At 41.6% G+C, this 16,456-nt stretch overlaps 1 protein-coding gene across 1 annotated transcript in view; it reads right to left on the bottom strand.

The window, feature by feature from the left end:
* Positions 1–6,464: 6,464 nt before the first annotated feature.
* Positions 6,465–16,456, bottom strand: part of GABBR2 (gamma-aminobutyric acid type B receptor subunit 2) — a 448,585-nt gene continuing 438,593 nt past the window's right edge. The window contains exons 18-19 of the mRNA XM_042869427.1: positions 14,126–14,243; positions 6,465–6,655 (exon numbers count right to left, since the gene is read on the bottom strand). Of these exons, the coding sequence (XP_042725361.1) occupies positions 6,490–6,655; positions 14,126–14,243 (284 nt within the window). The 3' untranslated portion in view covers positions 6,465–6,489. The remainder of the gene's footprint in view (positions 6,656–14,125; positions 14,244–16,456) is intronic.

The raw sequence follows: 16,456 nt of genomic DNA, 5'->3' as shown, positions 1-16,456 counted from the left end.
TGCTGTGAGCAAATGGCCACAGCACGAAGACCAACCTGTGCTGGCCACAGCCTAGGGCAGCCCAAACAAACATCTCAAGGTAACCCAACCCTGGCTTTGTTCCACAGCTGCATAGTCATTTAAACCTCTGATATATCTTTTTTTTTTTTTTTTAATTATTTTCATTTTTCTATGTAAAGTACCTGTGAAAGTTTGGTAGCAAGTACCACTCTTATTTATACACATGGATAATGCTGGAACAATTCATATATTTTTTCCACTTACTGAGCTTCGTTTTCACCATAAATTGCTTATTTAAGTTCAAATGTGAGTTAATTCCTACGTGTTTTAAATAAAAAAAAAAACAAAAACGGTAAATACAGAATATTAGCTGAGAAGTAGAATAAAGTCATAGAATCATAGAATCATAAAATAGCCTGGGTTGAAAAGGACCACAATGATCATTTAGTTTCAACCCCCTGCTATGTGCAGGGTCAACAACCATCAGACCAGACTGCCCAGAGACGCATCCAGCCAGGCCTTGAATGCCCCAGAGACAGGGCACCCACAACCGCCTTGGGCAACCTGAAGTCTGAAAGATCTTTGAAGAATGCAGACACTTATTACAGAAATATTTATCAGACCAATGGCAGGACAGCAGCTTTTTAGCTGAACACTTTCATCTTGAATTTGGAGTGCATATAATCTTAAAATTCTGTGATGGACTCTGAAAGCAGTCTCCCTACGTAAGGGGGATAATGAAATATTCCTCCCCACATCCTGGCAGTCCAGTTAAACTGTTAAACGAAACATGTTTCTGTGTGTGTATGTGCAAAAAACTCATTTCTGTCAAATTTTCGTAACAACTGGTAATTTGAAAACTTCACACCCTTGCAACCACCCAGCAATACTGAAAGCCTGGAAATAGCCCAGGCTATCCAAGCATTGAATTTATTCTCAAACTTTGAGCTTTCTAGAAGAAGAGGTTGAAATTTGGAGGGAGGTTGCTCCTATTTTAGTTTCTAGCAACATCAAAGCAGTCAGTGATGACATTGGCTTCAGTCCTGACAGTTTCAGCAGCTTCCCTTGTACAGTTAGCTTTGTAGGGTAACAGTGATTGTCTTCTGCTAGTGGTGCCTGTATCTGATGCTGACACTAACATTTCTTCCTCAAAGTGACTGCAGCTATGCCCCTTGTTCATTTGCATCTTTGTAAAAGTTATGCCTTTTTCTTGTATGTACCTGTTGATTTCACCCCCTCTTGCTTCCGTTTGTCTTTCTTGAGGAGAAGCTGATCTATGGTCAGCAATTATCTTTTCTGCAGCATGTATTTAAGTGGCACCTTCATCTGCAGGTGCCCCGAAGAGCATGATGGGCCCCCGGTCCTACTACTACAGTCTCGTTCTGCTTTACCTCCTGAACTGCCCAAGACTTGATGTTCATCTCTGCCAGTTAGGTTTGCAGTGCAGCAGAGCACTTTATGATTACAAAACCATGTACAGATTTCCTGCCAGCTCTTTTTCACATACTTTCACTTCTGTTCCTTGTTCCTTTCTCCATAGGCCAGGCAATAAATGGAGGATGCTCAGGCTCATGTTTTTGCACTGTATAGCAGAGTGGGACAGGGCCAAGGTCTGTTATTGAGCAGAGGATACTTTGCGTGTGTGTGTTCTCAGGATGAGTTTTGCATTTAGGCTCTTGACAAAATCTTCAAGCAAAAATTATCATGGATATATCATTTGGAGTCCCTACATTGGCTCTGGTGTGTTCTCCATGCCAATAATACTGGGCTGCTTGCACTTGCTGAGTGTCCAACCAGTGGCTCAAAACATCTGTTAAGAGAGGTTACTGATGTACCGTACTGGCAACCCGGATGCCAGTGCCAGCAACCCAGCACAAGGCTCCAGCAGTCTTCTCCCCATCTCTTCAATTGCAGTTCTAGTGCAGCAATGCCCTCTAGTAAGTATAGAGCAGAAGTAAGTGTAGCCAAGCACCAGTGGGATCCCAATGGGCTCAAGAGGCAGAATGCTCTTGGAATTCATTTGTGAATAGTATTCATGTCCATTAAAGTAATGGGTATAAGTGCCATTCACCATATCTACTGATGAAATATCTACTGATGACTACTGAGGCAGTCAGTAAATATGAGAAATGAACTCAGATAAAAATCATGATATTTAAAGCACTGTAATAAACCTGTCAGTCTTCTCAGAAAGCAAGAAGCAAATCTCAATTAAATAAGACAGTAGTAGTGAGAGTGAGCCCACCAAGAGGCGGGCCTGGCCCATCCTTTGGGCTGATAGCAGCAGGGTGCTGTGGAAGGGAGGGGGCAGGTCCTCCAGCACCTAGGCAAGCCTGAGCAGAAAGGACCAGGAACACTAATCCAATCTTGGGGAGAAAAGTATGCTGTGATAAACAAGCATGTTTTGAAAAGAGATTTGATTATAAAAACTTCAAGTAAAGATGTTAGGTGTTTTGAAAGAACAGAAGAAGTCTTTCTTGCCCTTCCCTCATCATCCTCAGTGCCATCAATTCTTTTTGAAACTAATAAAAAATTTTTGAAAGTTTCTGCAAAATTGCTAATTTTTCATGAATTCAGTGGCACTGTCAGTGATTTTAGGGAAAGTATACCTGTGGAAACTCAGTGGTTTGAGTAAACTTACTTCCTTGATGTCTTCCTCTTATTTTCTTGACCTCTCAGAGCAACGATTTATTTTGTTCTTATTTCCTATTATTCCTGAACCGCTATAAGTTGCTCGCATCCTCCCACCATTTTTGGCTGAATGTAGGTTTCACAATAGAGTTCTTCTATGCTTTTTTTTTTCTTTTTTTTTCTTTTTTTCTGAATGAGCTTTGATGTATCTGTGTGAGTTTCTCCTGCTATCTGGTACTCTGCATTCAGATCCATGATCTATGCTGCTGGTTTCACACTCATATTTTCTCCTTAGCATGTGTTCTGCAGCACTTCTCAGTTGCATCAAAAAATCTACAGGAAAAACATTAGTCAAGGCTCTCAGTTCCCTCATACTTCTTGCATATACAGGTTTGATAGTTCTCCTGTTGAAAAAAAAAGCAAGTAAAATAAAATGCTCCTTCCTCCACCTCACTCCATGAACCTACCCTCCTCATGTGTTGCCATGAGAAGAGATGGGTGTAGGACTCAAAATCTGTGCAAAACTGAATGGAGAGGTTTAATGTTTGCTTCATGAAGCATTTGGTGATCACTGTCATAGTGTTCTCATACTCTGGAGCAGAGATCTTTGTACGAGGTCTGCTCCAAAGGTAATGCCTTGATTATGTTGGCCCATGACATCAGAAGTGGATGTTGGTGGTATGGTAGTAGAGGTTGAACCTTCCCATCAATATTCCATTACATTTTGCTACTGTGTGACAGATGGCAACAGAGGGGCAGTCTGGCATAATGGCACCTGACAAGGAAGTAAAGGTGTGCCACTGATATCCTCCATGTGGAAAAAATGACACCCGCTGACATACATCGATGCATGCTGAATGTTTATGGAGACCAAACAGTGGATGTGAGCACAGTGAGGCAGTGGGTGCTGTGCTTCAGCTGTGGTGGCAGTGACAGTAAGTCACATCCTCTGGTGCAGGTGTATATGAATGCAACATACAGGCATTAATTGCTGGTGAAAATGCTTAGCTAGCATTGGTGACTGTGTTGAAAAATAGTGCTTTGTAGCTGAGAATTTGCTCTATCCAACAGTGCTGTTGTGTCCTTCGCACCTGTTGTTGTTTCCATGGAAAATAACAGGAGGCATTATTTTCAGAGCGACCAATGTACATAGCTAGAAGTCTGCCTCACCTTCAGTAACTTACCTAAAAAATTCAAATTTTCTTCCTTCTCTTGAACTCACACTTTCTATGGTGCAAGAGAGAATAGTGTACATATTTAGTTAGGCATGGGAGTAAATATTTGGAATATATTTAATAAAAGCTATTTTCTCATTTGAAAAAGGGCTTAGACTTCACTCCTGAACAATGCCATGATCGTATTTTGGGACAGAAACACATCTATCTGTTTTCTCTAGATGTGAACCCTTCAACCCTTCAACGTGGATTTGTACTGTGACTTTTATTACAGTGTGGTGTTATAATAGGATTTGCCCTTCTCCAGGGAAGGCTTTTATGTAAAGGTATATATACATATAAATATGCATATATAGAACAGTTCTGCTGTAGGGTAAAAGGACACTGAGTCCAAAAAGCTAGGTTTTCTATATTTTATTCATAAAAACAGATTTGCAACAATTTATTAAAAATTGATCTCATGCAGTATAAGGTTATACAAGAAATTCTTCATTTACATTTTATTCTGGCAGTTCCAGTCTAGTTTAAAGCATTTGTGCACTAACATCATTGGAAAATGCCATTGGGGCACAGCCTCTTCATAAATTTACAGTACATTTTTGCTGCAGTATAAAAGAACAGAAACATTAAATAGCTATATTCACTTGGTTGGTCTTGTTATCTGCAGTAAAGTAAAAAAAAAAAATGTTATGGGAGAAACTACAGTATCATTGAGACAAAGAATGTACTGCATGGTTTAAACCTAATAAACGTCACACAGTCAGTATTCACGAAGTTACAGACACACACACACACTCACCTCCAATGGTCCGATACTTCTGATTTTTTTTTCCTGCTAAGTTGGAATAATATTTCTACAGAGATCTTTGTGTATACATTATATACAGTTTTGTATTTTTTTTCTCTTTTTAAAAATTAACATTCCTTTTTAAATAAACCAGGCCCTGATGATATTAATAAAGCAAGAGAATACTGTCAACACACATTGAGTGACAACGTCAGTGTTTAGTGCTTAAACAGAGTAATGAGTTCTATTTTATCTGTGTTTATACTTACATGTTTTTGTTCTAAAAGCTACAATATTTCCATAACCTCTCTTACTGTATGTGCCAAGTGAAACATTTTGTGATGCTCCTGATTGTAAGATTCGGATATATATTCACATCGGTTTTGGCCACTATGAGGTGTGTTCTATTTTCAATGGAGATATATGCCAGCTCATCAAAGCTGCAGTTAAGTCCCTCAGCTAATGGACCTTTTTAGCTGTGCTTTAGCCATGGTTAATTTGTAAACCTTTGTAGAAACGTCATTCCCAAGGTCTGGTCTGTGCTGCACAGGCATTGGTCAAAGAGGACTGAGAGCCCAGTGGATGCTTCGGGTATTTTCCCCCTGCTCCTAGCAAGCAGCCCTGGCAGAGAGATGCCACATTTCCAGTTCATTGGAAAAAGAAATTGCACGTGGATCTCACCTGTACCTGGAGGCTCAGCTCCAGAGCTGGTCCAGATGGTGTGCCGCTATCGTTCCTCCTAATTACTTCGGTTCAGGGGATAGAGCTAAAGTGTAAAAACCACGCTTTTGAGTTGTTTTTGATTTTAATTCTTTTTTTTTTTTTTTTTTTTTTTTTTTCCCTTTGAAGATTCAAATGAAATATTCTATTGGTAAATTTGATCTGTTTTCTCTGTTGTCCACCACGACTGTCACACAAGCAGGTACGAAGCAAACATAGTGTATGGCCACATCTATGTGCTCTGCAGGTGTTGCCTGCAGCAGCAAAGTGCTGTGCCCTAACCCCCCACCCCCCAGTCCGCTAAATTATTTTTATTGTAATTGTGTGTGACATAATTCAAACAAACTATGAAAAACAATCCATCCTGTGACATTAAGACTTTACTACCCAGCTGTCCTCAGCCCGAGGACTTTTCCAGGCAGTTTAGTGCATTATGGTTGGTGGTGCTTGCTCTGAGACCTCATTAAACCAAAGCTGCCGATGGCCAGCAGTGGCTGCCATCCCTGGAGAAGGGCAAAGTACTGTGATTCCATCAGCAGCTCTCTCTTGTTGTAACTTCAGCCCCTGTTTGGGCTTCCTGTACCGTTGTTAGTTTGAGGTGACCCTGCAGTCTCAATGGCACCCGAGGAATCATTTCTCACATTCCTTCTTTCCTACAGAACATCATCCCTGAAATGAAAACGAGCAAGACTAACCAGTGCAGAATGTTTCCAGCAATTTAACACAACTCTTGTAAAAATGAGTGTATCTATTTCAATAAATACATTATAGCTCAATCACTGTATTTTTCCTTACATGGATACAGTATAGAATTGCATGTTCTCAGCAGCCACGTAAAGCTCAGTGACATTTGAGTGTTTTTCCTAGAGTCTTTTTTGCTAGATTCGTATTTCCCAGCCTCCTTGTTGTTAGTAGAAATTTGGGAAGAAATGTTTTCAGTGACTTCTACGTGAAGAAATAAAAACTCCATGAATAAGGCTACAGATCAAGCTCCTCGCGTCCTCCTCCTTCGCCTTCCCACATGAGCTACCCTGGCACTCCCGTGGCGGTGGCCTCAGCAGTAGTTTCTCTGTGCTCAGAGCCAATGTCACGTGCTTGTAGCAGAGTTCTATGTCAGATGTTTAGACCAGTCTTTGAGTACTTAAAAGCAGTTCAGGAAGCACTGATCTCTCCTTCCTACAGCCCAGAAACCATCACTCGGAAGGAGGGTGGCACGTGCCTGTGCCGAGGGCTGGCGCTGGGGCTTACGCAGGGGCTTGCACAACTCGCGTCAACTCCTCCTATGGAGGGCAGGTAGGCGTGGTGGAGGATGGGCAGCTGCAAGGACAGCCGACGCTGTATGCTGGGAGAGACAGAGGAAGAGAAGTGTTAGCCAAGGGAAAATCAGAGAATCGCAAAGGCTGGAAAAGACCATTACAATCGTCTAGTCCAACCGTCAGCCCATTCGCAACGTGCACACTAACCATGTCTCTCAGTGCCATATCTACATATTTCTTGAACACCTCCAGGGAGGTGACTCCACCACTTCCCTGGCAGCTTATGCCACTACCTCACCACTCTTTTGGAGAAGTTTTTCCTAATATCCAAGCTGAACCTCCCCTGGTGTGACTGAGGCCATTCCCACTCATTCTATCGCTATTACTTGGGAGAAGAGGACAACCCTCATCTCACTACCACCTCCTTTCAGGGAGTGATAAGGTCTCCCCTGAACCTCCTTTTCTCCAGAAGGCCATTTATTGTGTGCTTGAAATGTTTGCAGGTTGCTGCAAGAATATTTACTGCTGTTAGGATAGAGAGGGTTAATGCTAGGAGTGCCGAGCTCACTACTGTTGAGAGACGCCACCACCACATTATTTCTCTTGGGAATCTTTCTGACAGGCTAGACATGACACAAGAATCTAACGGAGCCTTCTCAGCATCCCACTGCCTTCTGAAATTCCCAGGCACTTTCAGATTAATTGTTTGACTGATGGTACTGGAAAAAGGGAAAGCCTTAAACTGCAAGGAGGGCATATGGCTTAGCAATCCTCTGCTCCTTGCAAAGTGATCTATTGCACGCAAAGCACTGCCTAACTGCACGGACACGCATGAGGTCACAGACGAATTTTTAAGCCATGCATCACTTAGCGCAAGGATGTCAGAATTAAAGATGGCATTTTTGCAGCTTCAGCTAAGGCAAATACAGGCGCACAGAGGGAATAAGTTCAGATTGCTGGGTTGTTCCAAGTGGTTTGTCTGTGCAGTTTAAATCTGCGCTTCTAAGGCGCAGACTGCTCTCAAGTTCCCACACAGTGCTGTGGGGCTGCAAAGTGAAAAGCAGTCTGTTCCACCACCTACAGTGAAATTCAGCATTTAAAAATCCAATTTTCCTAGAAAATTGATGTCATCATAACTGTTAGGGTGCTCTTTTTTTTCTTTTTTTTAAGGGGGTACAAAATCATGATTGTGACCAGCCCAACCAACCCCCCTCCATGCAGAGGACAGAACCATGACAAGGCTCTACTCATGCTCTGGGTATACCAGCACCTCCCACAAAACCAAAACCAAGTTGAGGTTTGTCAGTGCAAGAGATGGTTTTATTAACTGAGATGATATCATACCAGGACTGTTTCTGCACTTGGAGGCATTTGCTCTTGAAATAAGGAGGGATTTTTTTAAAGAGAAGACAGCTGTCAAAGTGACAGCTGACTGAAGGTCAGATTTTTAATTCCAGAGCAAAAATGCCCCCCCATACAAGGCATAGGAACTGTTCAACAGAGTTTTAAATATACATTTCCCTGTAATCTTCCATAATTGCTGCATAGGCTGATCCTTATGAGAAGCATATGTTTGAAACTTGCCTTTGGACAGCCTGTCTGATTCAAACACTTCCATTCTTTATGCCTTGCATTAGGAACTGGAGGCATCTACCACAGCATCCACTGCACTTCTCGGGGACCAAGCAGTAAAGCTATCCAATTCAAAGAGAAAGAGATGTAATGATACTTCTTAGTCTCTTCACTACAGTACTAGAGCTTGCTGTGGGAGATGGGGAAGAGATGGGGAGAAAGAGACTGCAGTCTGTCTGGCCAGGAGACTCTTCCTCAGGATCTTTTCTTTCACAAACTCTTTTTAAAAGTTTACAGCAATATTAACCCCCAGTGATTGTACTGCTGGCCAAGTATCCTTGGGATAAACCAAAATCCACTCATTGTTATTTTACTAGTGTTCCCAACTCCTTTTGGTGGTATCAATGAACTCAGACCTGTTCCCAAGGAGTGCAGAAGGGGTACAGCTTGCTGCTGCCATGTGCTGAATCCTTATTAGCCCATGACTGCAGATTGTAATTCTGCCTCTCATTGCAGGGTCAGGCACAGAATTGCCCGTGCTTATTTTCCCACCGGTGGAAACACTTACTTTGTTCGACTGCTACAGACTTTTCATTAAAGAGCTTTTTAAAGCTATTCCAAGAGAATCTAGTTGCATAATTATCAAGTGAATGGCTTTCTTCCACCCATTTAAGTGCTAGCCATAGCATGGACAAAGCATGTTTATTTGGCTGTGCACACGGTGGCTGCAGTGGGTGGCAAATTTTGCTTTAACTGTATTTAGAATTTACTTTCAGTTGAAAACTTGGTTCCTGGAATTGAGGCGGAGGAGGGTAGCCTGGAGACTAGAACACAATTAAGAACTTAGGCAAGAGTCTTGGGTAGAGATTCATAATAATAAATATCCAACAATCGAAAGTAACTAAACAACCAAAAAGTGCTATTTTCTCCTCAAGTGAAAGTAAATCTTTAGCCTTGCCTCACTCTTCGTGTTTTCTTTCTCTTCCCCAGTATTGATACTTTCCCTCTTCCTCCACTCTGCCACATTTGTCAATGCTTTCCAAGTGGCATGCACTTTGTTTCAGATTGGCTGTACCACACAGATATGTCAGAGTGTACGGTCAGGTAGATGGGGACAGGAATTGGTGAGTACTGGTGCCTTCCTAAAATCACCTCAGGAGGCAGAAAGGAAAGGTTCCACACACCGGGCAATTACTCATCAGGGTGTTAGAATAGCATACGTCCCCAGCTATATACAGAATAGTCATTTATTAAGAATAAATAGATTCGAGAAAAAGCTTGCCTGACAGTGCACATAGGAGCACAATGCAGTGCAGATTATAGAATCACAGAATCATAGAATTGTATGAGTTGGAAGAGACCCTGGAAGGTCATCTAGTCCAACTCCCTTGCAATGAACAGGAACACCTACAGCTACATCAGGTTGCTCAGAGCCCTCTCCAGACTGAGCTTGAGTGTCTCCAGGGATTGGACATCTACCACCTCTCTGGGCACTCAGATGGGAACGCTGTGCATGAAGCTGCAAAGGCAGCAGCGGCATACAAAAGATCTTTTGGTTCTGCTATACAAAACCACTGATGGGATGTATTTGGTAAGAGAGGAGGGTGAAATAAATGCAGCCGCAGTCAAACCTCTTAAGATCTGTGGGAGTGTGTGAACTGTCTAAGTGTTCAGAGATAATTTCAATCAATTCTCCAGCCCATTGATGTTGATTTCTTTGCAGCTGCTGGGAAGCTGGAAAAGTTCTAAAGCTCTACAGTAAAGCAAGATACTGTATTAGCAAGTAAACTAACCAGTCTCAAGCCACTGCATTTTTACAACGTATTTGAGTAGGATAGGATCATATGAAGTACCATCAACAGAGAAACTTCACAGAGGGGACACTTTCATTCCAAGGCATTTGGCTGTAATCCAGTCACAATCAACATTTTTAATAAGAATTTTTGGTTATTAACATTGACAGAACTGGCCCCCACAGGATATCTGTCTGTGTTTTAAATGCTGATAAAAGCAAAATTTTAGCTCAAAAAATATCAAGGTACCTCTCCTATAACGGCAGGCTGAGGGAATTGTTCCTGGAAATGAGATGGCTCTGGAGAGACCTGCCAGTATTTCACAGGAGCTTATAAACAGGAGGGAAAGCAACTTTTTACATAGGTAGACAATGACAATACAAGGGGGAATGATTTTAAACTAAAAGAGGGGACATTTAGATTAGATGTCAGTGGAAATTTTTCAGAGCAAGTGGTGGAGTGCTGGAAGATGTTGCCCAGAGAAGCTATGGATGGATGTTCCATTCTTGAAAGTGTTGAAGATCAAGCTGGATAGGGTCCTGGGAAGTCTGATCTGGTGCCTGATTTAGTGGGTGGCAACCCTCCCCATAGGGGGTTGGAATAGGATGAGCTTTGAGATCTCTTCCAACCTAAGCCATTCTATAACTCAATTACATGGGTTATACAGTGACTAGCTGCTTTGGAAGTTACAAAAATGAAAACATATAGAAAACAGTTTACCAAAGTGGCAGCTTTTAGTGGGGTCTGGCAGAGATCTATTAATTTTACTCTGTGCCAAAAATTAATGTAACTTACGACTGATGTGATGGGAAAACATGCAGGAATGAGGGTGCACAGAAAAATACTCTTAGGTTACAGAAGATTTCCCATGGAATGTGTGGCCACAGTACAGATAAGATGCCTGATGCAACCTTTAGATATTAAAGCACAATCAAGCTGGTATACAAATAATATATCTTGCAGCACACTGTAGTGATAACACAGGTACCAAAGTGCCACATGCATTCACAGTGCACCTATATTTCTGAACAGATCACATGCCCAGGAAAAAGAATGGAAGAAACAGCAAATTTTACATGGCACTGTGAATCACCAACCAGCAGGAGAGGGAGCGAGAGGCAAAGGGAGTTGTTAAGCACCTACATTCACATGGTAAGTCTTCACTTTAATCATAGTCTTAATTTTCCATAGGTGCATGGATATAAATGGATCTTAGCCAAAGGCAAATCCAATGTTTTTCATGATATGATAGAATACAAACAACATGCTGAAAACAATTATGCACTGCATATCCTTGCACTACCGAGCCTGAAAAATTTGCCCTTGGATGTGTCTTTACATTAGACACAGTTGCAAAGCAAGGGATCATACTCAAATGAAGCACTAGTGGTAAAAAGACCACAAAATCCCTAATAAAACTATTCTCTCTACTCTACAAGAATGTTCATGATGAAAGATACCAAATCTCCAGAGTGTTGTCAATAAGACAAAGTTAGGGTGCTTTTTCTGGGGAAGGGGTGTGAATTAACACTTCTACACGTAAATAATTCTGTTAACGTCCTCCTTTCTTCAGTTTGTGGCAAAAAGGAAAAAATTAACTCAGTTGTAACCTCCAGCTCTATTCTTAATAGTAAGAAACAAGTTCAACTAAAGTTACAGGCTATGTAACTACCTCTCTGTCATACACCATGTGTACACAGGGAAATGAAAAAGCACAAACTATAGCTTATCTTTAGGACTTTTAAAATAAAAATGCTATATTTAATAAACCTGAAAGGCAAAAATACTGCCATAAAATTTGGAAAAAGAGCATGTATGAATAAGGATGTTCTTTAAAAACACAAAATTTGGAAAGAGATGAAGAGACGGGATGATAAAACCCTGGCCCTAAAGATTTCTGTGCTTCACTTGGGTGGGTCCATTGAGCCTGAACTGTGCAGCTCCAGTAAACCAAAGTGCTAATACATCCTCAGGGAAGACCCTGACCCTCGGACATGGCACAGACACAGCTGAGCAAGTGCTGAACGACACTGCTCTGATTTAGAAGGACTTCACTAATTACTTTCCAGAAATGTCAGTGACTGCTCAGATTTGTGCTGACCTGTTTCTTAAGACCTTTAGGAAATCTCAGTCTTCTCATCAGTCATTGCTAGCCTAGAGGAACTTCTGTGCCCACCAGAAGGCAAAAGGTCTTTTTTTTTTTTTTTTTAAATCTGTATCAGGAGAACTAGATCATCCAAGTATCAGATTTTTTCTTAGTATCTCTCTTAAGTCACACGTAGATGAGTGCATTCATCTATTTAAACTACATTATTTCTTACAAATGGTGCTGGAAAAAGATGCATATATTCATATATTCTAATAGCTAAGCATTAAGGCACTCTGCTAACCTCCTGAAGTCTCAAGAGCTTGCTCAGTGAGGGCTCTGTTTTTGTGAAATAAGATATTTCAGTAAATGGAGGCTTCTGTGTGTGTACACACGTGTGTGAAGGTTAGCTTCTCTACTGCTCTGGATTATTTTTGTGCAGTGCCAAAACACAGTTAAAACTCCATGTGTTTTCGTGGACCAGGTAATATGAGGCAATAACTTCTATCGGAAATCAGGTTTGCTGACACTAATGTAACACATGACTCAGACTGGTAATTTCTTTAATTTATTCTGTTTAACAAGCTTTTAAGTTACCCAGGTACCAAACAGGAGTCTGACAGCTCTCAGCTCAGATAATATGCTGCCAATGTAACTAGGATACCTCAGGGAAAGAGCTTATTCTAGGTCCAAACAAGCATAGTGCTCCCTTCATCTTTGTCCCACAGCAAGACTTGTTGAGATCTTAGAGAATCATGTCAAATCATATCATGGAATCATAGAATCATAGATTGGGTTGGATTGGAAGGGTCCCTAAAGATCACTGAGCTCCAGCCCCCCGCCATAAGAAGGGCTGCCCCCCACCAGACTGCTGGGGCATCAAGAGTTTCTCTGGGCAGCCTGTGCTAGTGCCTCACTACCATCTAAGTAAAGAATTTATTTCTAATATCTAACATAAGTTTCCCTTCTTTTAGTTTAAACCATTCCCCCTTATCCTATCGCTATCAGACTCTGTAGAACATCTGTCCCTCTCTTGCTTATAAGGCTCCCTTCAAGTGCTGGATGAACGCAATCAGGTTTCCCTGGAGCCTTCTCTTCAGGCTAAAAGAGCTAAACTTTTTCAATAGGAGAAGTGCTCCAGCCCTCTGATCATCTTCACTGCCCTTCTCTGGACCCACTCCAACAGTTCCACATCCTCCCTTTGCTGGGGTGGGGCCTGGACAGTGTTCTCCAGATGGAGCCTTATGAGGGCAGAGTAAAGGGGGACAATCACCTCCCCCTCCCTGCTGGTTACCCCTCTTTTGATGCAAAGTGTAATACATGAATTCATTATATAGGTTTCTAGAAAGCGAAGCTGATACCATAGGACCCTCTCTCCTCTATGACTCTTAACTGGTGCTTTGTGCCATACTCTGATTCCAGATACATTATTGTTTCTAGTGAAAAGCTTTCCATGCCCCACTCAGATTCAGCTGCTATGGTAACACCGAAAAGCTCAAAGACTGTTTTTATTTCTCAGTTAGATTAAGACCAGAACAACAAACAAATGACTACGCACATCATGAACCACTATGTCTTGTGCATGGAAAGACTTGCACTGTTAACAATGGTCATAAAGTGGGTGTGTACCCATGTTCATCCTCATCTCTACTGTATGCTGGTGCTTAGACCTTGCACTATGGGTGTTACTGACAAGAGAAAAAAGTACGTTAGGTTGTTTTGGTGCACTGAAGGACCTAGTGACTCTAAAACCATCTGATTTTGGTGGGGATGGTGAGCTGCAAGCAAGGAGGCATCACAGGACAGCAATTCTGCTTGCTGGTTCTTCAGCAGGTTGCCATTCACACCTCCTGTGCTGATGTTTCAGCTGCGCCTGTAGGTGGGACTGGCTGGAAACATTTTCAGTGAAGGACTTCCCATAAAAACAATTGAAAGAGAGATATAGCTTTTGATGCAATGTACTCATCTTAATATTTTATCAGCAGAGTGGGTGAAGCCCATGACGGAATTTACATTTCAAAAAGTGTGAGCACACAAGCACATGTATACATGAAAGACTGCGGAACGCCTCTTTCTCTACCAGTACATAAAATCATGCTACTTACTGTTCTGGAGAGTTGATGTCTTCTATAGGATCTTTGCTTGTTCTGGAAGGGTCTGATGTGCCCCATTGTGCTGGTGGATTTTGATCAAGATGATTTTTCAAGATTGCTTTCTCACCATCTAGATGGATAACACATTCAATTTTATTTTAGTGTGACCAAGTGACCTCTGTAAAACTGGTTCATGATAAGATATCGCAGATGTAAATTGTGCCACAAAATAAAACTCATTCTGCTTATATTGCAACATATGCTCAGGTTTCCTTGTGAGTCTTTGATGCTCTTAACTTTGGCAATATGACTTTCATTGCAATTATCATGAAGAAACAAAAGTAAAAAATTCTCTTCTGTTCTTCTTTGCTTTCTACCTCCCCCCTCAACTCTACTTCTCTCTTTTTAATATTTTGTTCCTTGCCTCTATGTAGCCCTATCATGCTCCTTCCCCCAGTTTATTCTGTGAAAAAATATAACAGCTGCATCATCATACTGTCTTTCCTTCAAATATTGTTACCTTTCTATATTAAAAAACACTCTAATTTAAATATTTACCCAGAAAAACTGTAATTTCATCGATTTATGAAACTCCGGTATGCTTGATATCTCATAAGAAATTAAGTGCTGTCATTCAACTATCTGCTATGATTTAGCACAGAAAAATCATTCATATCAGCTGCACTGGCCCATGGATTGTCTGCAAGAAGGACAGCTAATGATTTCATTAAGCTTTCTTCTGCAGGTTTTTTTTTTTTTTTTTTTTTTTTTTTTTTTAACTGCAGAGTGGTAACAGAGAAGATCATCATTTTCCCTGCAGGTAGCATCACTTAATTCCCATGGGAGTCCCAGGAGGCTGAGGCTAGCTGTGCTGAGGTCTGTGGCATATATCCATCCCTCTCTGCAGGAGGAGAAGAACACAGCCATTTAAAGAAGGCTGTCTTAACTGGATATCCCTTCTGTTCTTGTCTGCTTTTCCAGCGTTTCCTGCTGTGCTAAGCCAAGGAAAGTTACAAGAAAAACATCTGAGTAATGAGGACAGTGCAGAGTTTTCATAAATAATTACAGAGCTGCTCCAAATCCATCACAGGCAGTTGTTTGCTACGCACACAGAAACAGTGGTTGCTGCGGGCCTTAAGGCAGCATGGAGAAGGACTCAGAGGTAGACACTAGAAAAGGATCCTGGAGGAACTGAATGAAAAAATAAGCATGAGAGGGAAAAGTAGGAAAATACCTGAAAAAGAAAACCAACAAAAATACCATGGAAAGCCCAGTGCATACTGAAGGCTTAAGCTACATTTCTGCTCTACTAACACCAAGCCCCAGATAACAGGGTATCCACCACCTCTCTGGGCAGCACTGGGATGGGATGCATGGAGGGGAAGTGGAAGCCCATCCCTGGAGACACTCAAGATCAGGCTGAGTGGGGCTGTGAGCAACCTGACGTAGCTGTAAGTGTCCCTGCTCATTGCAGGGGAGCTGGACTAGGTGGCCTTTAAGGGTCCCTTCCAACTAAAATGATTGTCTGATAAAATTCATATCCCATTACTTTACCAATGTACAGACTGAGGACTGCTACAGCTCAGAAGTGCAAAAAGAAGATTCTTATGTTGCACGGAAGGCAAGGGGCTGGATGAGACAGGAGACAACCAACGCACACAAAGCTGCTTCTGTTAAGTCAACAAAAATGTCAGGAGAAGAGCTAAGGGATTCATGTGTAGCAAGAAGTGAGGTGCTTTAAGAGGAGATGTGACAGGATTCAGTGATGTGAAGGGAGGACAAGAAGGACTCAAATCTGACAGCGGCTAAGATAAGAAGAAGTGAAACCTATCATCTCAGGACAGCCTGAAGTTTGCTGGTGTGGCACTTGCTGTCACAAGAGCTCAGTTTTTGTTTTCCATATATCACATTTCTATGTATATTGAGCTTGACATTTGCATAAGAGCCTTGTGATGTCTATAAACAGACAACTAAAAAAACCTCTTATTTCCATGATTAAAAACAATGTCCAATGCTGAGCTGATCCAAGCTGACAATGAAAAATGCTGACTTGATGACAAAGACCAAAGTTAAAATTCAAATAATCCCTGAAAATAGGGATGGAAAAGGCCTATTATTTTACCATTCCAGGGCCCCAAGTCTTTTGGCCAAGAGAAATAACTTGCAAAGCCACTGAAGGTAGAACTCTTCACCAAATGACTGGAATACACAAGTGCCAGACCTTGGGAGTACGTGATTTCAGGGATTAATCTGTATTGTATGCCCCAGATGGATTTATTATGCTTTCAGTTGTGGGGTGTGTGTGTGTGTGTGTGTGTGTGTGTGTGTGTGTGTGTGTGTGTG

Source organism: Lagopus leucura, unplaced genomic scaffold (genome assembly GCF_019238085.1).
Source record: "Lagopus leucura isolate 7727_CA_CO unplaced genomic scaffold, USGS_WTPT01 Super-Scaffold_100002, whole genome shotgun sequence".
NCBI lineage: Eukaryota > Metazoa > Chordata > Aves > Galliformes > Phasianidae > Lagopus > Lagopus leucura.
The sequence above is the reverse complement of the archived record's forward strand: the minus strand, read 5'-3'. Positions and strand labels throughout refer to the sequence as shown.